The 24,316-nt window shown below is 38.6% G+C and overlaps 1 protein-coding gene across 1 annotated transcript; it reads left to right on the top strand.

The window, feature by feature from the left end:
- The first annotated feature begins 395 nt into the window (after nucleotides 1-395).
- On the top strand, nucleotides 396-23,592 carry LOC130566037 (apolipoprotein(a)-like). The gene is given in 19 exon segments (XM_057353248.1): nucleotides 396-417; nucleotides 1,510-1,624; nucleotides 1,706-1,839; nucleotides 1,904-2,057; nucleotides 2,465-2,574; nucleotides 18,514-18,634; nucleotides 18,708-18,826; nucleotides 18,910-19,072; nucleotides 19,163-19,287; nucleotides 19,772-19,898; nucleotides 19,972-20,090; nucleotides 20,174-20,336; nucleotides 20,427-20,545; nucleotides 20,879-20,996; nucleotides 21,795-21,876; nucleotides 22,003-22,127; nucleotides 22,211-22,317; nucleotides 22,897-23,042; nucleotides 23,431-23,592. Coding segments are annotated over 19 exon segments (2,331 nt in total).
- The last annotated feature ends 724 nt before the right edge of the window (nucleotides 23,593-24,316 follow it).

The raw sequence follows: 24,316 nt of genomic DNA on the forward strand, positions 1-24,316 counted from the left end.
GTGAAAGAAATGTAATGATATTCATTTAATACACATTCTGCTAAATAGTGTCGGGTTCAGAAAACACAGATTGACAAACATTTAATGAGCTGATCCATGTCCTTGTTAGGATAATGATTGATAGATGACTGACTTAATAATCACATTCAAACGCTCAGTGCTCAGTTTACTTGTCAAAGCTCCAACATGCAGGTTCAAAAAACAGGTCTTTTATTTTGTATTTTTCTCTTCTCAAGTAAGTCCTCTAAGGAGTTATTTTATTATTTGTCCATTTCTGTTATTCTTCTTAATATACGTGTAAAGTAAATGAATGAATTATGTTTAACATTTATGATTATGCTTATTTTATCTTGATGTGAATAATTTGATGAATTATGTTCCCTCCAGTTTTCCTAATGGACTACACTGAAAGTGCAGGTAAGATGATGTTTGATGAAGTCTTACTGAAGGAATTTACAGTATGTCCATTCACATGATTTAAATTTCTTAACATCCAATACTTCGTTTACATTAAAAAAATAGAGTTTATGGTAATATTCTAGGCACAGCAGCAAGAAAAAATATATCCAGTCAATTTCCTGAATCAACATAAGTAACTAAATAAATGATGTCACAATGCCATAGAAGAACAATTTTTGCCTAAAATGTTCCATAAAGAACTTTTAACATCTGGAAAAAAACATTCTGTTTAAAAAATATATTATTCTATGGCATCACTGTGAAGTAGTGGAGTACATATTTTTTACCCAAAATTCAACCAAAGTGCAAACATAAGCTATTTGCAACCATGCACTAATATTTTTATGTATGTAGTTTATTTTCTCATGATCTTGAATAAACAAAATGTATCGCTTACAGTAGTCATTTCAAAATTGCAATGAACTGTATACACTGCTGATGAAACATTTACAATCACTAACTCACTTATAAACATTTTTATACAATATTCTACACTTTACAAAAAGAGTAAACTCATCAAAATGATGGAATAATGCAAATATCAGAATTAGGGTATATAAAAAAATCTAAAATATGCTTTGAATTTGCAGAATGTTTTCTTGTCCTTTTATGAATATATTGAAGGAGTTCCCATCTATGCTGGGCTCTTATTGGCTGCTTTTTCTTAATAGTTTAGTCAAAGTAATCCATTACAAACATTTTTAAGAAAATTTAAACTCAATATACAAAATATACAAGAGCAGATTCAAGAGTACGAGTTGTGAGTGAATCATTGTTTGCCTTTTTCTGTCTTATTTTCTCATGATTATGACTTAAATGTTTTGCGATTGCAAAATTAATGTTTCTGGATCTTGTATTTTCTGTTTGTCAATCTATTTCCAAAAGGTATCCATTTATTTGGCATCTCTCAAACATTATTCTACAACCTCAAAATATCTGAATTAGTGTAGTGATGAAAATAAAGTGAAACATGCAATTAGCACAGAAAATAAGACAGACAATGACTTGCTCACATCTCATACTCTTGAATCTGCTCTTGTATACATGCAGAAGATTGTATGCACAGCAGAGGAGACGACTACAGAGGCAAGATCTCCACCACTGAGAGTGGACACACCTGCCAACGCTGGGACTCTGATCCACAAAATGCATTCAAGCCGTCAGCGTGAGAAACTAGCATTTACTTACTGAGCATTTATGAAATATTGTCCACTTAGTACAAGTAAACAAAATGTGTGTTTTGTAGTTTTCCTGAGAAGAACTTGGAGGAGAACTATTGTAGGAACCCTGATGGAGAGCTCAGGCCCTGGTGCTATTCCCCAAATCCATCCAAACGCTGGGAGTTCTGCTCTATTCCTCGATGCAGTAAGATTCACTCCTGTCAGCCTGAAATCATTGTGTCAATTATTCAGTACATCAATTATTGATCATCTTTTTCTTGTAGGAACTGAAATTGTACCAGAGCTCACCTGTATGACTGGTGATGGAAGCTCTTACAGGGGAACTATTTCTGTGACCAGATCAGGGGAAACTTGCCAGAAATGGACATCTCAAACTCCTCACAGGCATAACAAAACTCCAGAGAACTATCCGTTCAAGTAAGCATTAAAGGGTTTAGTTCACCAAAGAATCTTGAGTTACTCTCCCTCAAGTCGTTCCACAACTTTGTCTTCGGTACACAAATTAAGATTTTGATGGGGTCCATGGGCTTTCTGATCGCCTCATTAACAGCAACGCAATGTACACTCAAAGCGCAAAAAATTAGCAAAGACACTGTTAAACTAGTTTTGTCTCCGATGCGTCAACGAGAGGAAATTGTTTAATAAAGTCATTTTCTTATTGCTCACAAAAAGTATTCTCGTCGCTTCATAAAATGAAGTTTGAACCACTAGAGTCACAGGAACTATTTTAATTTTGTACGCTGACATTAAACCACAAAAGAATACACAAATAATGTCAGAATTTATGACCTATTGCTTTAATTTTAAAAATCATTTCATTTCAGAGGTCTTGTAGAGAACTACTGCAGGAACCCTGATGATGACAGAACACCCTGGTGTATCACCACAGACCCTGAGACCCGCTGGGAATACTGCAATGTGCCCAGATGTCAAGGTCAAGCTAAACCTTGTCTGTACTGAAGGAAATAAAATAAGATTTGGCTACAGTATATAAGATATATGACATAAATATTATTTCTGTTTAATCAGATGGTTTGAAATGTGGACAAGCAGAAACAGAACCTAAGGAGTGCTTATGGCGTATTGTTGGGGGATGTGTTTCTCATCCACACTCCTGGCCCTGGCAGATCAGTCTTAGAGTCAGGTACACAAACGTTCCTCCTGTGTGTGTATACTGTGTATACAATACTGTTACATAATAATTAGGGCTGTAAATGTAACACACGTTATCCCATGCTAATCATTTTTTTTAGATTAACACGTTAAAATTATTTAACGCAATTAATACAGCAACTTTGTCTAGCGTTTCATTATATAATCACACACTTATTGAGATAAAGACCAACACAACACGGTCCTGTCTGTCTGGTGTATACACGCAGCATTCGTGAAACTCCGTCAGGTTGCAAAAGGTACTGATGCGCTATCTGACAGATTCTATTTCATGCTTGAATGAACACACATTTTGGTATTTTCGTAAACACAACGAGTTAAATAAAGTCTTAAATGAATGCAAAGAGTTGGGAAACGCGTCAGATCTGTGTATCTCTTAAAGGGGCCGCGTTCTTAAACCTGATGCCGTGACTCCTGTCACTAATGTTAACGTTAAAGAACAAAAGAAGAAATCAATGTGGTTTGTAGCTTTAATGAGGATTCTATTTAATTTAGAAGTAAAGACTGTAAAGTGTTTGAGAACTTCATTAAATTTCTGTATATTTCCTACCTGTTAGACAGTAAGATATTATAATGGGTTTGATTAGTAGAAAAATGTCTCAATTTAATAAAGACATTAGTTGCAGTACTAATATTAGAATGTTGGCTTTCATTCAAAAAATAATGCTGTTAAAAATATGAGTTGTTTCTACATTAATTTGGAGATTAAATGTGAAATTATTAGAATGTAAAAGTATATTTAAAGATATGAATTATGTTATGTGCGATTAATCACAGAAAAAAATGTGATGAATTAATCACAATTAGTTATTTTTTTCATCGATCTGATATTGAAAATAAAACAGCTATCGACCAATCAGAATAAAGGACTGGAACTAACTGTTTTATAAAAGATGTTAATACCTGTAAATTACACCACGAAAAGATTTTAACAGTTTACCGTTTTCTGTCATAGTCACGACAAATCTCATTGCTGCGGTGGAACTCTGATCGATCCGCAGTGGGTTCTAACCGCAGCCCATTGTATTGATGGGTGAGTGGTTAAAGACAAAGGTTTGAAAACAACTGATAGATTTGGAAGTTTAGACCAGTAAATGATTAAATGTTTACCTATTACGACACAGGTGTCCAAGTCCTTTTAAGATCTTCCTTGGAACCCACACAGAATGTGGGGATGAACCATCCAAACAGGAACGAGATGTTTCTAAGATAGTTAAGACACCATCTGGAGCTGACATTGCACTTATAAAGTTAGACAGGTAAGAGAGTTCACTGTTATCTATTATTGATGTCTGTAACAGTGGTGTAGCCATTACAAATTAAAACGAACATTGATAAGGTGAGATACAGGTGAGCTACTGTAACCGTTTATTGGATGATAAAATCTCCAATCCATGTTTAAAGGCCTAGCACTAGTTAGGCAGAAAATACTGGACACGCTTCACTTTAAAGAGTTATTTCACCTTCCAAATATGTTTTGTGTAAATGTAATTTATAAATGTTAAAAAGGGTCAAAACCAAATTTAGAGCCAAACACTGTGTCTACACTGGACGCGATCGGTTATTTTTAATGACATCAAGAAGGCAAACTCACAATGAAGTGTCTTATTTTAGGCCCGCAGTAATAAATGATCAGGTATCGCTTGCTTGTCTGCCAGAAAAGGACTATATTGTACCACATGGTACTGAATGCTTTATAACAGGCTGGGGCGAGACAAAGGGTAGGTGATTTTACAAGCCAAACAGATTTCAACAAATTTATACTTCATTTTACTTAAACGATTAAATGCTGAAGTTTCAAGCTTTTTTGTTCTTCAGGAACTGGCGGACAGGGTTACCTGAAAGAAGCCGGCGTACCAATAATTGAGAATAAAATCTGCAACAATCCGTCGTTTTTGAAAGGCCGCATAAAGGATCACGAGATGTGCGCCGGACACATAGAGGGCGGAATAGACACTTGTCAGGTTAGAAACATGCACCAAAGTCTATATCCTACAAATGTGCATAAACAACGACTTATGAATTGTAACCAGTTTAACCCAGTGGTGAAATTTTACACCTCATCTGCATTTTGTTCTCACAAATTTAGGGTGACAGTGGCGGTCCTCTCGTCTGCAAAGCACAGAATAAGTTTGTTCTTCAAGGAGTGACATCATGGGGTCTCGGCTGTGCTCAAGCCATGAAACCTGGGGTGTACGTCCGCGTCTCTAAATTCGTCAACTGGATTGAACAAACCCTGAAAGAAAACTGATTAATCTTAAACACAACTGTATGCTGTGCTGTGGAATTAAAATAAAATAAAATTATTACGAAACTGCTCATATTGTATATGCACAAGTGATATGCACAAGGCTCACATGTGCCAGTCAGATAAGCTTCCGTCTCTCAACTATGGTTTTCTCCATTCAATTGTCCAGTTAGACCGGATGTATACGCTTGTCAGGTCAATGCCCTAGCTCCGTTCACTTCACAGAACAGTTGCGGAGACTATAGAAGCAGTTAGGCATGTAGCGCTCCCTGTATGCTGATTTGTCTAACATACAGTATATCAGACCTTGATAATAAATAAATAGTTTGTTTTCCCTATTTTTACATCTCCCAGTAAACCATGAACAAATCAGACAACATATGCTACTGTTGCTTTTGGTAAATAAAATGAATGCTGATTTTTGAAAATTGCTGAAAATTGATGTGTGGCGTGAGAGTCACACAGTAAAATCGCCAGTGTTAAAAAAGGTCAAACTGGCGATTTTGCTGTGCAGAGAAAAGCATGAGTGCAGCCCTGAGTAGATATGATTTACGACACACATAATATTACATTATATATAAAGATGATAAACACAAAATGTTGTATTATTTGTGATTATTGACTAATAATAGATTTTACCACATTAAAAAGAATTGAAAGGTTTGGAGGTTTAGACCAGCAGTGTTGCTTTTAAAGCAAATTATTAAATGTTCACTTACTATAGATCTGAAAGCCAGTACGGTTTTGGAATCCACACAGAAGGCATGGGTCTAGGAGTCATGCTTCCCAAATACAAGATCTTACTTGGAATCCATTCAGAACGTGCGGTTGAACCATCCAAACAGGAACGAGATGTTTCTAAGATAATTATGGGACCATCTGGAACTGACATTGCTCTTCTTAAATTAAACAGGTTAAGTTGTTCACTGTTGTCCTCTTTAAAAGTGGTTTAAGAATAATAAATTAAAATGAACATTATTGTCAGACAAGGTTATTTAAAGGCTAAATTCCACGTTTAATTTATTGGATGATTAGTGTAAAAGACTGGCATTAGTTGAGCAGAAAATAGAATACATGCTTCACAAAGAATTATGTGACATCCTGAGTGTGTTCTGTGAATAAACTAAATGCAATCTACGAACCTGTGAATCTTAATTCACGAGTTCACCTTGCATATAATAACTACAGATGGGGGACGGATATTATGCGTATTTGGCATGCTGTCCCGGCGAGAGGGCTCCGAGCTCAGTGGTTCCTCCGAACTCGGACCGCCCGCCCCTTGTCCGGGGAGAGGGCCCCGGGTCCGGTGTGTGCCCGGACTCAGGTTGTTCCCCCCTGTTATGCTGCGTTAAAATAGGCTGATGGTGAGGAGTTGGGGTGGTGGAGGGATGCTGCAAAAATGTAGAGAGAATGAGGTTAAGGCGTCTTGTCTAGGGGTTTTTATCCCGGGCTAAAAGATTATTGGTGAGATTGGTTATTGGAAGCCAGGCTGGTTAGTTATCTTATTGTGAGATTGTTCATGGAAAGCCAGCCGGGTTAATTATCTGAATGGTGAGATTGGTCATTGCAAGCCAGTCGGGTAATCCTCCCGAACTTTGTTAATAAAACATCATTAAGAGAGTCTAAGCCATATTCACAGCATAACTTGATTTTTCAAACTCACAAAGAAGTGTCTTATTTTAGGCCTGCAGTAATAAATGATAAGGTATCACTCGCTTGTCTACCAGAAAAGGACTATATTGTACTACATGGTACTGAATGCTTTGTGACAGGCTGGGGAAATACACTGTGTAGGTGACTTTAACAAGTATCGCAAAATTGAATCTTTATCAAATATATTTGTATATTTTACCCAAAATTTCATATCACTTACTTACGTTCTTCTGTGGAACACAAAGGGATGCTTTTTGTATCTCTTCAGCACAACAGATAGGGACTGGAGTTGTTTTAAAAAAAATAATAATAAATAAACAACTGACTGATACTTCACTACAACATAAGACTTTCAGATTTGTGTGGACTGTAGGTCCATAATCTTTTCTAGTTTGTCCTATGAATAATTGGCGCTAAAATCTAGCTTGCGATCACCATTCACTTTCATTATATGGAACAGAAAATCTTAAACATTTTGCTATTAAAAACTATTTGTGTTCCACCGAACCATAGAAATGCACTTGCTTTTCATTACATTTGATTTTTTTGTTGAATTACCTGTTTTTCATTCTTCAGGAACTGGTGGACAGGGTTACCTGAAAGAAACCAGTGTCCCAGTAATTGAGAATAAAATCTGCAACAGTCCATCATTTTTGGATGGTCGTGTGAAGGAGCACAAGATGTGTGCCGGAAACATAGAAGGTGGAACAGATGCTTGTAGGTTAGAAAACGTTGAAACGTCTAAATTCCACGAATCTGGTTTTGAACCATGAGCCACGACACTACAAAAGATCAGCAAGTGATCTTGTTTTTAACATTGACAGAAACAGACATATTAGGTCTCTGTCACTTTAAGACTTAATGCTGATAGCATCCACTGATTCCATTCACTTAAAAAAAGACTTTGTGTCTTTGACAGAACATGAAGTGTACAAACGTCCAGTAGTAGGTGAAGGAGAACTTAGCTCTGTACTTGTGCCAGACAGTGTTTATGTGCACGCGCTCATGTCAGAAGAACAGTGTGCAAGTAAAATAGCTTGAAAGCTTAAACTTGTAAGGATTTCATTCACATTTGTGATGATGAATTACTTCTATGTGATGATAGGTCGCGCTGCATCTAAGGACTGAAGCACTCAGCTATAGAATATACACTGTGCCATGATTTAACAGTCTTTCTGCAGAAGCAACAAGAAAAATGCTCATTTGCTGGTCACACACACAAGTCGTAAAAAATGCTTCAGTGTGGCTTGCATGACCATTAACAAAGTTAGAGAACATTCAGCCCCAATATACAATAGCTGGTCACCCAATTTGGCATTATCAACAAGTATATACAAAAGTATCAAAATTGTAAAACTTGACTGATGGTTTATGCATTGTGTTCTCTCTCATTTAGGGTGACAGCGGTGGTCCTCTTGTCTGCAAAGCCCAGAACAAGTTTGTTGTTCAGGGAGTGACATCATGGGGTATTGGCTGTGCAAATGCCATGAAACCTGGAGTGTACGTCTGTGTCTCTAAGTTTGTTGAATGGATAGAACACAGCATAAAAGGTTAATGTGAAATGCAAACATACGCTCGCCAACTGACGTATATGAATGAAAAGATTTAAAATTGTAAGTTGAAATGACTTGTTGAACTGTTTTGATTAAACTTCCAAATTTGAGACAGTGTGTAATTGTGCATGTAATTATTTTGTGTGCATCTGGTAAATGAACAAACATTCATTAGGCAATATGTGTCAGGATCGTGGAGAGGTGCGTGGTGAAGAACCCAAATGCAGGCAGGCAGTGAAGGGGTTAACAAATGACTTTAATACAAATAACAAGACAAAACAAAAACCCACGATGGGGGAAAATCAACTAAGGATAAATACAAAATAAAAACTTCCCACGAGGGGCAAAACGTACAGACAGGATCAAAATAAAACTAAAATCCACAGACAGGGCAAAGCAACAGGAGCACGGGCAAACACAGACACTAAACAACCAGGTAAGCACATAAGTACACTTACACAGGACGCAGCAAAACACAATGACCACAACGTATGTAATACACGAGCACAGGACAAAGAAACGAGGGTATATATAGGGAACACAAACGAGGGATAACGACACAGGGCAGGTGTGGGTAATCAGACATGAGAGGAAAGCAATACAAGAAACGAGAGGGGCGGGGCTGATGACAAGACATGAGAAAACACATGAGATGTCAAAAAACAACATCTCATGGCTTTCTCACAAATAACCTAAGGCTTTGCCATGGCTCTGCTACAGGACCAAGAAAAACATGACTAAGGAAGCAGAGCCATGACAGAAGCCCCCCCTTTAATGAGCACCTCCAGGTGCTCACCAAGGGGTAGACGGACAAGACAAGGAAGACTGAGACAAAGACAAGACCAGACAAAACATGGAGAACAGAATAAGAGGCAGACAAGACAAAATAACAAAGGGACTAGGGTGAGACAATAAAAACAACAAATATGGGAGGGGGGGGGGGCCAAACCAGAGCCCATAGGGGGCAGTCCATGGGGGAGGTGGGGAGAAGTCCCAGTCCCCGGCTGCACTCGAGGGCGCGAGTCCTGGGGAACTTAGGAGAAGTCCTGGGGGGAACAGTCTTTGACCCTGGAGTTTCCCGGGGCCGGCTGGACAGGCTTGACGCCGGCTGGAAGGCCGGCTGGACCAGGGCTGACGCCGGCTGGATCACCGGACTGGACGCGGCTGGATCACCGGACTGGACGCCGGCTGGATCACCGGACCTGGACGCTCGGCTGCACCGGACTGGACAGGCCGGCTGGCACCGAACTGGACAACGTGCTGCACCGGACTGGACACCGGACTGGACACCGGCTGCACCGGACTGGACACAAGACTGGACACCGGGCTGGACGCCGGCTGACCGGCCGGGTAGGAGTCCACGCTGCCGCCGTTGCCTCTTCTTCTTCCGCCTAGCCACCCGGCTGGTGGTCGGGTGATGGAAGGAGGTATACGGAACGGCTGGCTCCGGCTGGGACTCCTCGGAGGTGGTTCCCCAGGACTCACGTCTCCCCCGCTTGCCACCTAGGCTTACTGGTGGCGAGGCTGCAGGGGTTGAGGAGAGCGGTGTGGCATGCCTAAAACCCCGATCTGCAGGGTCTGACCCTCCTGTATGCCGGCCAGCGGAGATGGTGGTAGTACGTGTTAGACCCTGGACTCCGGTCGGTTCATGACGTACCGCCACACGACATCGAAGTCCAGCGGTCTCAACGACCGCATCTCCGCCCGCGACAGGGGGTCCCTGAGACCGGCGTTAAAAAGCACCGCCACCTCCTCCTCCCCGAAGACATCCTCCTCTGCGGCATCCAGGAACCTATACAGATAGTCCTCGATGTCATCGTTCCCCTGACGAATGCCGCAGAGGAGGCGAGCCTGTGGGACCGTCTCGTGCCCATGCTGCCTACTGGGTTCGTAGTGGCCTGTGGATTCTGTCACGACGGTGCGTGGAAGAACCCAAATGCAGGCAGGCAGGTGAAGGGGTTAACAAATGACTTTAATACAAATAACAAGACAAAACAAAAACCCACGATGGGGGAAAATCAACTAAGGATAAATACAAAATAAAAACTTCCCACGAGGGGGCAAAACGTACAGACAGGATCAAAATAAAACTAAAATCCACAGACAGGGCAAAGCAACAGGAACACGGGCAAACACAGACACTAAACAACCAGGTAAGCACATAAGTACACTTACACAGGACGCAGCAAAACACAATGACCACAACGTATGTAATACACGAGCACAGGACAAAGAAACAAGAGGGTATATATAGGGAACACAAACGAGGGATAACGACACAGGGCAGGTGTGGGTAATCAGACATGAGAGGAAAGCAATACAAGAAACGAGAGGGGCGGGGCTGATGACAAGACATGAGAAAACACATGAGATGTCAAAAAACAACATCTCATGGCTTTCTCACAACAAACATGGGAGGGGGGAGGGCCAAACCTTCTCCACGCACTGTCGTGACAATATGTAGCTATAAAAGATGACTATGTAGTGCTATATAAATTTTCTCTCTCTATATATTACTGTATATATATTATTATATATATATATATATATATTTTATATATTATAATATAATATATATATATATATTATATCTTTCTATATATATTTGTTATATACACACGGATCAGGCATAACATTATGACCACCTTCCTGATACTGTGTTGGACCCCCTTTTGCTGCAAAAACAGCCCCGACCCATTGAGGCACCAAGATGATCCTTTAAGTCCTGTAAGTTGCAAGGTGGGGCCTCAATGGATCGGACTTGTTTGTTTAGCACGTCCCACAGATGCTCGATTGGATTTAGATCTGAATTTGGAGGCCAAGTCAAGCCAATTCACTTCAATTTTATTTATATTGCACTTTTCACAATTTTCATTGTTGCAAAGCAGCTTTACCGTAATATGATACATGGTATGATATGATACACTTTTGGCGGTGGACAGGGGTCAGCATGGGCACCCTGACTGGTCTGCGGCAATGCATCCCCATACGCAACAAACTGTGATGCACTGTGTATTCTGACACCTTTCTATCAGAACCAGCATTAACTTCTTGAGCAACTTGAGCTACAGTAGCTCGTCTGTTGTATTGGACCACACAAGCCTGCATTCGCTCCCCATGTGCATCGGTGAGCCTTGGCCACCCATGACCACTGAACCACTGTCGCCGGTTCACCACCGTTCCTTCCTTGGACCACTTTGGATAGATACTGACCACTGCAGACTGGGAATATCCACAAGAGCTGCAGTTTTGGAGATTCTCTAACCCAGTCGTCTAGCCATCACAATTTGGCCCTTGTCAAAACATTGTTTTCTGCTTCTAACACATACAACTTTAAGGACAAATTTTCACTTGCTGCCTAATATATCCCACCCACTGACAGGTGCCGTGAAGAAGAGACAATCTGTGAATGTTATTCACTTCATCGGTCAGTGGTCATAATGTTATGTCTTTATTATTTATGATTAATTAAAAATAAAATTAAGTGCTAAATAAATTAAAATGAACAATGATCAGAAAAGTAATGGTGGTTTCAGAATTGATTGACAAACATTGATTGACAAACCTATATGACCTGGCCCATGTCCTTGTTAAGATAATGATTGATAGATGACAGACTGGACTGTGATGTTTGTTGTACTCACATTCAGAAGCTCTGTGGTCAGTTTGCTTGTTAAAGCTCCAACATGGAAGTTCAAAAAGCAGGTCTTGTATTCTGTCTTTTCCTCTTCTCAGGTAAGACATTGAAGTTTTCCTCTCTGTTATTCTTTATATTAGTGTAAAAGAAAATAAATGATCAATTTCTATGATTGTTGACGCTCATATTGTAGTCTGATGCGATTATTATGATAAATTCTGTTACCTCCAGTTTTCCTAAGGGACTGCACTCAAAGTAAAGTTAAGATGATGGTTTTTAAGGGTTGTTTTGTGCAAATTCTAAGGGAAATTTTTGTAATGTCCATTTGCCTGGTTTTAATTATGTCCACCCAGTACTGCCTTTATATTTAAGAAATCTTAATGAAGGTTATAGTTCATGGACATTTTATGACTTCGCAGAGTGATTGTGTTAAAGTGGAAAGATCCCCATCCACCACACACATTCAATGGATTAGAGAAATTATGTCCTGTCTCTACCTCCAAAAGATTAGGTACTCAAGAGGATCAGGAAAACAGTTCTTCAAGACGTGGCACCCTTTCATTGAATATGTTGACCATTTCAAATAACGCCTTATTATTGACTGCTATTGATTGATTTTTTACTTTTATATTTTATCTGATATAATGGAAAGCACAAGCACAACTCTAGGGGTTAGAGGGTTGTTAAATGTGATATTATTTCTTATATTTCTTTAATCAATTTAAATATATAAGGATACATATGTTTAGTAAGAAAAACTGAACCATAGAGCAAAAATAATCTCTTTGCAGCGATGCACTATTCTTTTTAATTTTGAATAATGATTTTGAATAAACAAAAAACTTGATTTTATATAAAATGGACTGAAACTGATATCATGCTAATGTACAGTTACAAAGAAGCTAAGATCTATAAAAACATACTTGTTTTAAAATTAAATAAGAAACTGAAGTCATGACCAAGACAAAATGACTGATCCTTGTGTGATGGAGGCTGTTTCTGTCACACGCACTTAAATCTGCTTTTGTATAAATCATAAATCATGTTTCGTAACCAAAAATCAAAAGTGCTAACAGACTGACTTTAATTCTCATGGTCTTGAGGTTAAAATGGCTACTTAATTTCTAAATGCAATACTGTACTATATATGTACTGTTGAATCAAGGATGTGTATAGTCCAGTAGTGTAGCCACGAGGGGGATTTTTGATTGCTTAAAGTGGCCGTGCAACGGTGTTTCATGAATTCTGACTTAAATAGTTAAACGTGTTGACAAAGTTAAACGTGTTGTCTTCTCATGCTTGACATGGTCAACTTGTCAAAAAATGAGTTGGACACATGACGTTAGTATTTCTGTGCTCGATACACTCCCCCAGCATTCGTATAGGTTTCCGAATGTTTTTTTCGAACATGAAAATCCGTTTTGTAACAACTTTCCTTGGTCTCTTATTGGACAATTCTCCTGGAAAAGCACGCGGCACGCCCACGCGTCAACCAAGGAGAGCGGGAGAAAGAGCATGCGCACAAGTCACTTTCACTTGCGTGCAGGAGAGAGAGTGAGAGCACTACATTCGCGAAGTTCAGCTGTGTTTGTTTGTTCACTGCATTTGGGTGATGAATGTTATATAGGTGGTGGATACATCGCTGGATTTGCAGATCATTTGAAACTGATAGATGGAGCGGCGGTCCCAGCACTAAAAGATGCCGGACATGAACCGCACGCAGTAAGTGAAACTGATGGCAATGGGTGTGCGTTCTTTAGTTCCGCCTACCCCCCACACATCGTATTTTTTCGGAAATAATCGTACAGCTGTATCCAGGGTTCATATAGGCACCACTTAATGAATATCAAGGACTTTTAAGCACCTTTTCCAGCACCTATTTTTTATTTTCAAGACCAGCAGGCAAAACATTGAACACCTGAAATGTATTTTCAACAATCCATGAAAACATTCCAAAGGAACTATACAAATGAAAAAACATTGTAATATAATAAAGAGAATAAACAAAGTTTAAATGACATTTTACTACGGATAAAATGGGAATTTCTTGGGCAACTGGCTGTGGGATTTGACTGTAGAAAGTGACAGACATTACAATGTTTTAGGTGTGCATTATTTTATTTTTATATACTACATGCATACTGGAAGTGCACATTATGGAGGTTTTAACCAAAAATATAGTTATCAATATCATACCTTGTCAGAGGAAATGCCTGAATTAACTGATAGCATTACCACTTTCTGATTGTATGTCAGACTGATTAAAGATCTGAATCATTTTTTTATTCTTTTGATGGGGTTCTCAGTCCTTCTTGCTTAACAAATAACCATAAATAGATGCAAACTTACCAAAGCAAAACCAAATGGCCTTGAGAGCATAACAGAGAGCCTACAGAAATACAAAACCAAAACTATATTAAGAAATGTTTGTGGTTGGCACACAACATGACAACTGTACAGCAATTATACAACATGAATACCCCACAATCAATTCCTACCAACTGAAATGATGCACAAATAAATACAGAATGTAGCTGCCAAGTCTGGTAATGACTTTTTGTTCAATGTTTAGGCAAACCTAAAGAGCAATGTTTGCTCATAGTTTTGTTAAAAAATATGTACTGTATTCTTTCATAACTCTCCACTACAGATATTAAAGAGGTACATGCAAAGAAGTTAAAAAGCTGTACCTCAAAATCTGTCAGTACAGACATGTTCCAATGGCCTGCTGGAGAAATGGAATTTACCAATTTTCTAAAGAAATACAACAAAACAATACATTCTAGATTAAATAACAATATGGCCGTTTCAAATCCAAATAAAGACATAATTGATAATATTGCAATAAAAATGTTATGGTTTTAAAGAGAACGTCCCCTTCCTCTTCATAATGCATGACACAGTTCAGTTCATGAAATCACATAAGTATTGTTCCATCACTCCTCACTCCTGTAAAAATAATAATTTTGTAGCTAGTTCATTTAAAAATAAATACAGGATAAAACAAGGTGGTTTTCATAAGAACACAGACATTCATTTGTGTTAGTATAAACTCCAAACATGTGCATATTATTAGAGTGAATTCAGATGCCATTTTTGGTTTTAATGCATTTACATTACAGGTGTTGTTTTGCTGAAATTTCAATTACCTTTTGCCAGTGTCTTCTGCTAATATGAACCAGCAAGTTCCTTTGATATATCTGAATTCTAAAGTGTGTGCAAGTCACCCTGATTTGTTGCCGGACACGTAATCTTTTTGGAGGTGGTGGTGGTGCTGCTGGCAATGGAGGCTGTCCGGATGTTTTTATAGGTTTTAAAAGCTTTAATAATACCATCCCGTCTGATTACTGTTGAAATGCAATAGCAGCAGTGAAAATGTGGTGATGGTCTGCAGTTTAGACCAGACTTGATGATGGTCAAATCTAAAATGTAAAAAGAATAAATTAGCACAATTGTCTTGTTTACAACAGCAGTGTTTATAGTGCATTGCCTAGGAAGAAATGCCTTGTGGTGAAATACCTTGCTCTAAAGCACAACATAAGCTAAAAGAGTCTAGGGTATTTATATAGTTATTCATGAATTTTACAATGATTTAAACTAAATGTGTAACGTAATGTACAGTAATGCATAGTGTATAACAACAACAACAACAAGTATTTGAACCCCTGAGATTCCGACTTCTCAAAGGTTTCGCAACACAAGAAAATGTTATCAATTTGTTTTTATTAAGTATTATAAGAAGAAGGTAGTATAATTAAATCATTCACACATGTACCTTCTTTTTGAACTGAATTTTGCATGTGATTAGCTACATGATTTTGGAGCTTTTGTAAATGGTTTACAAGAGGCACAGTGGTATTTTATGCAGCACACTGTGCATCTCTCAATAGACAGCAGGGAGCATGTTGCATCTGTGCAGGTTAAACAAACATTTAAATAAACCAATACATAAAAACTATGATTCAAAATACACACACTAACGCTACACATGCTAAATGTAGCATTGGGGATGGGATGACGCTTTAACGCTAAAGTTAACCTACTCCCGATTAATATGTCAGGAAGTGAAAAATAATTAGCAATGTCGAGACAGCAATAGATCTATGGAAAAAATTGATGCATGTCTCAATGTTAGGTTTATCTTTAGTGGACGTTTTTCTTACCATGCGATGCAAATTGTGTAAGTTCCGATGGCTTGTACACGGAGTAGCTCAAGCTCCGCCCACTAGGTCCCGTGAGGGGGAGCTGGAGCTTTGCTCCACCCCCTTGGCTCTGCAGCGAGTACCACTTGTTTTTCAGTCACAACACTGCAACACAGAAACGCCTTTGTCCCGCCCGTACGTTCCACGTAAAACTAGAGGAGGTGACTGTGATTGGTCACTTTTCATATCAATCAACCGGCCACTTCTAAATTACGGCAGTTTGTGCGGGAATGTCCTAAACATTAAATAAACCGCAACATTTAAAAAAAAAATTCGGAGTGAAAACTGCATCCAAATACTGTTTGTTAATTATAAGCACTTTTAAGCACTTTTCAACAAAACAAGCACATTTTCCAGGTTTTCCAGACCTTAAATTTCTAAAAGCTAATTTAAGCACTTTAAGCACCTTGTACGAACCCTGTGTATCTGTCTTTTATAAATGTGATCAAACTAAAGACTCTATGCATATTTGAAGGGTGCGATATTATTCTGCAAGTACTCAAGATTAACATGAGATATGCAGAAACTGTCTGCGATACGGCCGCTTTAAAATGAAAAATAAGGAATTGTTGATTTGTTACTCTGGTTGATCAACCAATCAGTGCTCCCCGCTGTTTTCAAAGTTAATGGTTTAATTATGTCGCGTGTTGTGCGCACCATATTCAGCTTTTTTTTATTAATTACAAACAGATATATAAGCAAGAAGAAAATGAGTAGACTGCTAAAGATAACGACTACACTGCATTTGACATCTTGTAACGTTCGTGTCGAAAGACTTCTCAACAGAAACTTCTCTCACCCTCGAACACTCCGCGTTGTCATTTAAAAGGTAAGCCGCCGAGCTACTGCGGTTCTTAATCCTGGTCCTCACGACCCCCCTCTGCATATTTTGTATGCATCTCTTACCGCTTCAGAGGTTTGTTCAATTCGCCCGTAAGAGCACCGCGAAGTGGACATAAAGGGCATTGAAGTGCACAAAACGTGACTACTAACGATACAAATCTGTCACGACCAGAGCGTGGTGGAAGAGAGAACCCAAGCGCAGGCAGGCAGTGAAGGGGTTAACAAATATTTATTTAAAACAAAACAGAAAATAGAACAAAAACACCCACAATGGGGAAAAAACGAAACTAAGAATTATAACTAAAACAAGAGACTTCCCACGAGGGGGCAAAATGATAACAAGACAAATAACCAAACTCAAAGACACGACCAAACGTCTTAAATCATAAAAGGCACCAAACTCACAAACACGAACAGGAACAGGAACAGGAACAGGAACACGGGTAAGCGTAAGCACAAGAACAAGAACACGAACACGAACACGAACACGAACACGAACACGATCCAGAACACCGCAATACACGCACATACATAATACAATCCACGAGCACAAGACAAAGAAACAAGAGGGTATTTAAAGGGAAGACAAACGAGGGATAACGACATGGGGCAGGTGTGGGACATTAAACACTCGGGAAAGGATAACGAGGAAACGAGATGGCGGGAACAGAGACGAGACAAAAGAAAACACATGAGAGGCATAAACATCTCATGGTCTTCCCACATAAAACCCAAGAACTCTGTCCCGATCCCACCACACGACTAGAATTTCATAAACAAGATGGTGGGACCGTGACACAAATCTACTGATTGCGGTCAAATAACTCTTCAAACTTCCGTAGTAAGTTTTGTCCGTGTGTGAAGATGCCGCAGGCAGTCGTGTAGTGCAAATTCGTGTTCTGAAGCTAACTTGAGAAGCAAACTTAAGCCGATTTCCTGTGTGCAGGGGGTTAGATAGCAGCGAACACTGTGCAGAGATGATGTCAATCGGCACACAGTTCATTCATGGAGCGCTCTTCTAAGGAGCTGGTGATTTAAATCAGGTGTGTTAAACAGAGAGACGCAAAATATGCAAAGCGGGGGTCGCGAGGACCAGATTAAGAACCGCTAGGCTATGTTTATGTTTGCTAAAATGGTTAAATTAGCTGTATAATACAGGTGTATTGTTTTAGTTATAGATAGAAACCTATGAATATACACAATGGCTCCGTCAAAAGTACAATTCTGGCTATGCCACTGGTATATTCATACATATTCATACATTTTACTTTAAGAAAGGACTCACTCAAGTTGAAATCTACAACTTTACCAATGTAAACACTATAATGATGCTGAAAATGCGGTTTCCTAGTCCTCAGGCAGCCAGCTCATAGGACTAGGATGTTAGTATGGTTGATGTTCGACAGATCCCAATTAAATGGACCGTCCAGAATCATGCTAATGTACAGAACTCAAAAATTACTTCCCTACACGTCATTGTCATGAGAAAACAAGTCAGAAGAAACTATGATCTGATGGTTTTGTGTGATGTCATACTCTTGAATCTGCTCTTGAGTAGCTGCAGAAGACTGTATGCACTGCACCGGAGACGACTACAGAGGCAAGATCTCCTTCACTGAGAGTGGATACACCTGCCAACGCTGGGACTCTCAGACACCACACCAACATAATTACAGTCCCTCAATGTGAGAAATTACAACCAACTAATAGAGCGTTAATGAAATATTGTCCAAGTACACAAAATGTGTGTTTTTGTAGTTTACCTGATAGGAACTTGGAGGAGAACTATTGCAGGAACCCTGCTGGTGAGCCCAGACCCTGGTGTTATACCACGGACCCATCTAAACGCTGGCAGTACTGCTTCATTGCTCGATGCAGTAAGATTCACTCCTGTCAGACTAGAATTACAGCAATCCCAGAGCAAAAATGCAGTTCATCAATTATTGGTCATTTACTGTAGCGACTGAACCCCCCACAATTGTACCAGAGCTCACCTGTACAACTGGAGATGGAAGCTCTTACAGGGGAACTGTTTCTGTGACCAAATCAGGGAAAACCTGCCAAAGCTGGGCATCTCAAACTCCTCACACGCATGACAGATCTTCAGTGAACTACCCATGCAAGTAAGCGTCAATGAGACTGGTTGAGGGAGATTGAGGTACTGGTTATTTACTCAGTCTCACATTGTAACTTTATGAATCATCTCATTTCAGAGGTCTTGAAGAGAACTACTGCAGGAACGCTGATAAGGAGAAAGCACCCTGGTGTTACACCACAGACCCTGAAACCCGCTGGGAATACTGCAGTGTGCCCAGATGTGAAGACCAAACTCAACCTGGTTTGTACAGTATTGTAGCATTCTGGTTCAAAATCATATGTTTTGTATTTTCACCCGACTTGTGTTTTTATCCTGACTTTAATTCTCAGCGTCTTGAAGTAATAATAGCTACTTCATTTCTAAATGCAATACTGTACTATATATGTACTGATAAATCAAGAAATCAAGGCGTATATTCATCCACATTCATTCATTTTACTTTAAGGAAGGATTCACTCAAGTTGAAATCTACAACTTTAACAATGTTAACACTATAATGATGCTGAATACTCAATATTTATGAGGCAGCCAGCTCATAGGACTAGGATGTTTGTATGGTTGATGTTCGACAGATCCCAATTAAATGGACCGTCCAGAATCATGCTAATGTACAGAACTCAAAAATTACTTCCCTACACGTCATTGTCATGAGAAAACAAGTCAGAAGAAACTATGATCTGATGGTTTTGTGTGATGTCATACTCTTGAATCTGCTCTTGAGTAGCTGCAGAAGAATGTATGCACTGCACCGGAGACGACTACAGAGGCAAGATCTCCTTCACTGAGAGTGGATACACCTGCCAACGCTGGGACTCTCAGACACCACACCAACATAATTACAGTCCCTCAATGTGAGAAATTACAACCAACTAATAGAGCGTTAATGAAATATTGTCCAAGTACACAAAATGTGTGTTTTTGTAGTTTACCTGATAGGAACTTGGAGGAGAACTATTGCAGGAACCCTGCTGGTGAGCCCAGACCCTGGTGTTATACCACGGACCCATCTAAACGCTGGCAGTACTGCTTCATTGCTCGATGCAGTAAGATTCACTCCTGTCAGACTAGAATTACAGCAATCCCAGAGCAAAAATGCAGTTCATCAATTATTGGTCATTTACTGTAGCGACTGAACCCCCCACAATTGTACCAGAGCTCACCTGTACAACTGGAGATGGAAGCTCTTACAGGGGAACTGTTTCTGTGACCAAATCAGGGAAAACCTGCCAAAGCTGGGCATCTCAAACTCCTCACACGCATGACAGATCTTCAGTGAACTACCCATGCAAGTAAGCGTCAATGAGACTGGTTGAGGGAGATTGAGGTACTGGTTATTTACTCAGTCTCACATTGTAACTTTATGAATCATCTCATTTCAGAGGTCTTGAAGAGAACTACTGCAGGAACACTGATAAGGAGAAAGCACCCTGGTGTTACACCACAGACCCTGAAACCCGCTGGGAATACTGCAGTGTGCCCAATTGTAGAGATCAACCTGGTCTGTATAACTCTAACTTATTGCATACCTTGTAGATTCTGGTTTTCCTTCCCTGCACTATCAAAAAAATAATGCGATTATTAAGTCATGACAAAGATGCATTTACATTAACGCATCAAAATAAGTTTAGCAATTTCAACTTTTTTTAAGTTGATTTAAAATACTCAGTTGAAATCATTTGCATAGCCAGTAATAAAGTAAATTAAATATTAATGTAGTAATTTATTTCATGTGCAGCTGGTGAAATGCAGTTTGTAATGTACATTCAGTAATTTAGATCATTTGTAACTATGTGAAATATATTGTATGACAGGCATTTTCCTGTTTAATCAGGGAGTCTGAAATGCGGACAACCAGCAATAGAACCTAAACTTTGCTTTGGGCAGCGAGTTGTTGGGGGATGTATTTCCAAACCCCACTCCTGGCCTTGGCAGATCAGTCTTAGAATCAGGTACACAAACCTCCGTCATGTGTCTTTGTGCTTAATACTGTTACCAACCGATGATCTACACACAACCGCTCTGGTTTTATACCAGGCATTGATATTAGGTAGGCAATTGGTAATGTAATTTTTGAGTTTAATCATACTGTTTTGAAAATTGTACAATAAATACTAGAAATAGAAATACTTAAGAAACCTTTAAAGACGTGAAACACAGAATATGTGAAAATAATGCAATTAAGGGCAATTGCCATAGTCTTCTGCACAAAGTTGTGGAATCTAAAAGAAAATGTTACAAAAACTTTAGACAAATTTAGCGACTGTAAGATTTGAGAATAACAAAGAGCAAGAATTCCTAAAAGCAAGAGTTCCAAAAGCAGGAACAGGTTAATAAATCCAAGACAGAGCAAAATTAGAATGAAATGGAACAAAACATCATAACAGCAACAACAAAAAAAAAAATTATGGATGCGCATGGCAAGTTTTCACAAATTCAAAGTGGTATATGATAATAATATCTGTAACTTTTTTGATCTAGTTCTACACTTCTGAAACCTGACTATGTGGTTTTAAAAATTAAAGATGGGCCACTTTTGGGTATAAAATTGAGTGATTTGAAATTATTGCTTTTATCACAGAATGGTATTTTGACAATGATATTATATGGTATTTTGATCTACTTTTCTTTTTTACGTTGTTGTTATTGTAGTATTTTATCTTTGAAAACTGCTATAAAAAGGACTTGACTTTCAGCTACAAACTAGGTTTAAACAGTAAATACATTTTCTGTCATAGTGCCATCAAAAGTCATTGGTGTGGTGGAAGTCTGATTAATGCACAGTGGGTCCTAACCGCAGCCCATTGCCTTGAGGGGTGAGTGGCCGTTTTTGTTTTTATTATTATTTGATCTTATAATTATTTTACAGTATGAGGGGATAAGAAAGCAATGGTTTGAAAACAATGTTGCTTTCGAAGCAAATGGTTAAACTTTTACCTAATATTACACAGGACACAGATCTCCAAGATCTTCCTTGGAATCCACACAAAACGTGCAAATGAACCGTCTAAACAGGAACGAGATGTTTCTAAGATTGTTATGGGACCATCTGGAACTGACATTGCTCTTCTCAAGTTAGACAGGTCAGAGAATTCACTGTTGTCCATTGTTGAACTATTTCAATAGCATCAAGAAGGCAAACTCACAAAGAAGTGTCTTATTTTAGGCCTGCAGTAATAAATGATAAGGTGTCACTCGCTTGTCTACCAGAAAAGGACTACTTTGTACCACATGGTACTGAATGCTTTGTGACAGGCTGGGGAAAGACACAGGGTAGGTGACATTCACAAATAAGGCAAAACAGACTCTTGGTTATCCACATTTACTGTAACTTAATGTTTTAGGACATTTTCACTTAAAGACTGCACTAGAAATGTAAAATTCTCTCACCATTTACTCACCTTTATGTTGTTCCAAAACCGCACAACTTACTTCTATAGAAAACTGTGACAATTCACACTGCTCCATTAAAACAAGTTTAGGGACTGGGCATCTGAAACATCTGAAAAGGAATTACAAAAAATGTGACAGAAAAATCAGATGTTTTATACATCATATGACTTCAGAAAATTAGTTTTGTGAAAAATAGACAAAAAATTAAAGCCAATACTCTCTTCAATTCACAATACGAAAAATTTACCGTGAAAATTTTGATTGACACTGCAGTCAACATTCACTTTTATTGTGCGTTAAAGTAAGACAAAAGGTCTTGAACATTCTGCTACTAAAAACTGTTTGTGTTTAACTGAAGAACAATATACTGTAAAATTGGAATACCATTTAAATAACAAATTTATATTTATTTTTTCGTTGAATAACTATTTCATAGTTTCAAGCTTTTCTGTTCTTCAGGAACTGGTGGAGAGGGTTACTTGAAAGAAGCCGGCATCCCAGTGATTGAAAATAAAATCTGCAACAGTCCATCGTTGTTGGACGGCCGTGTGGAGGAGACAGAGATGTGTGCTGGGGACATAAAAGGAGGAATAGACAGTTGTCAGGTCAGAAAACATGCACTGAAATCTAAATCTTGCAAATGTGCATTAACAACGAGCCATAGATTATATACACAGTTTAACTTCTATTGCCCAGATTATCATTATCATCATTACAATATTTTTAAGCATCAAAATACACCCCATTTTGGCCAAAAGGAAACAAAGCATGTATGCATTTACTGAATGCACAGCAATCCCTAAATGCATTTTAAGTTTTCCAACTATATCTATAACTTAAAACTTACACTAGTCAAAGGTGGTTATAGTATCCCAGTATGGCCATTCCTGATGAACGTCTGTTTACACAATTGTAGCTAATATTTGTTTTATTTGCAGTGGCATTAAGACTTGATATTTTACGCATATGTGCATTTTCTTCTCTCTAATTTAGGGTGACAGTGGCGGGCCTCTTGTCTGCAAAGCACAAAACAAGTTTGTTCTTCAGGGAGTGACATCATGGGGTATTGGTTGTGCTAATGCCATGAAACCAGGGGTGTATGTCCGCACCTCCAAGTTTGTCGATTGGATTGAACAAAGCATGAAAGAAAACTAATAAAGTTAATAAAGTAAATGAATAAAGTAAACTGATAATGGTTTAGCCTAAACCCAGCCATATGCTCTCCGATGTAATTTAATGTACAGCTAATGTGTTAGAATGAATAAAGCATTAAAAAAATGATTTGGCCACTTTCTGTGTTACATCTCTTATACCGTACTGTATTTACAAGCCATGTGTAAAATCTTAAGAGTAACTTCTAAAATCTGACAACACAGAGATACAAATCCAAAATTTAGCAACTTTAAAAGCACCACTTTTGCATGGGATGTGATTTAGCATATATTCCTTGCAGTTTAGCACCACAGTGGGGTTTCTTTTGGCTCTGTTGGGCCAATGTTCAAAATTGCAAAATTTAGTTTCTTTTTTGTTTGTGTATTGACTTCACATGGTTGATAATTAACTTGTTGATTCCAGACATGAATGGGAATTTTCTTTTTGTTGACGGAACAGATCTGTGCACTTAATTTCTTTTTCACTAAACTGTTTTGGTTTTCTATGTCATAATTTACTGTGTAAACAGTAGAGAAAAATATTGTTGCCCTTTACATTCATTTTAAAGTAACAAAGATTTCACACCATCCCTTTTTCAGTTTTCCTTCTTTAATGCAATTTTAGAACAATAAACATTTTCATGTGAAGGGAATCTGATGACATACCAAAATTACGGTAAATCGGTGAGGTCACAAACCTTAATGGTGGGTTCAGAATTGATTGACAA

Source organism: Triplophysa rosa, linkage group LG15 (assembly GCF_024868665.1).
Source record: "Triplophysa rosa linkage group LG15, Trosa_1v2, whole genome shotgun sequence".
NCBI classification, from domain to species: Eukaryota; Metazoa; Chordata; class Actinopteri; order Cypriniformes; family Nemacheilidae; genus Triplophysa; species Triplophysa rosa.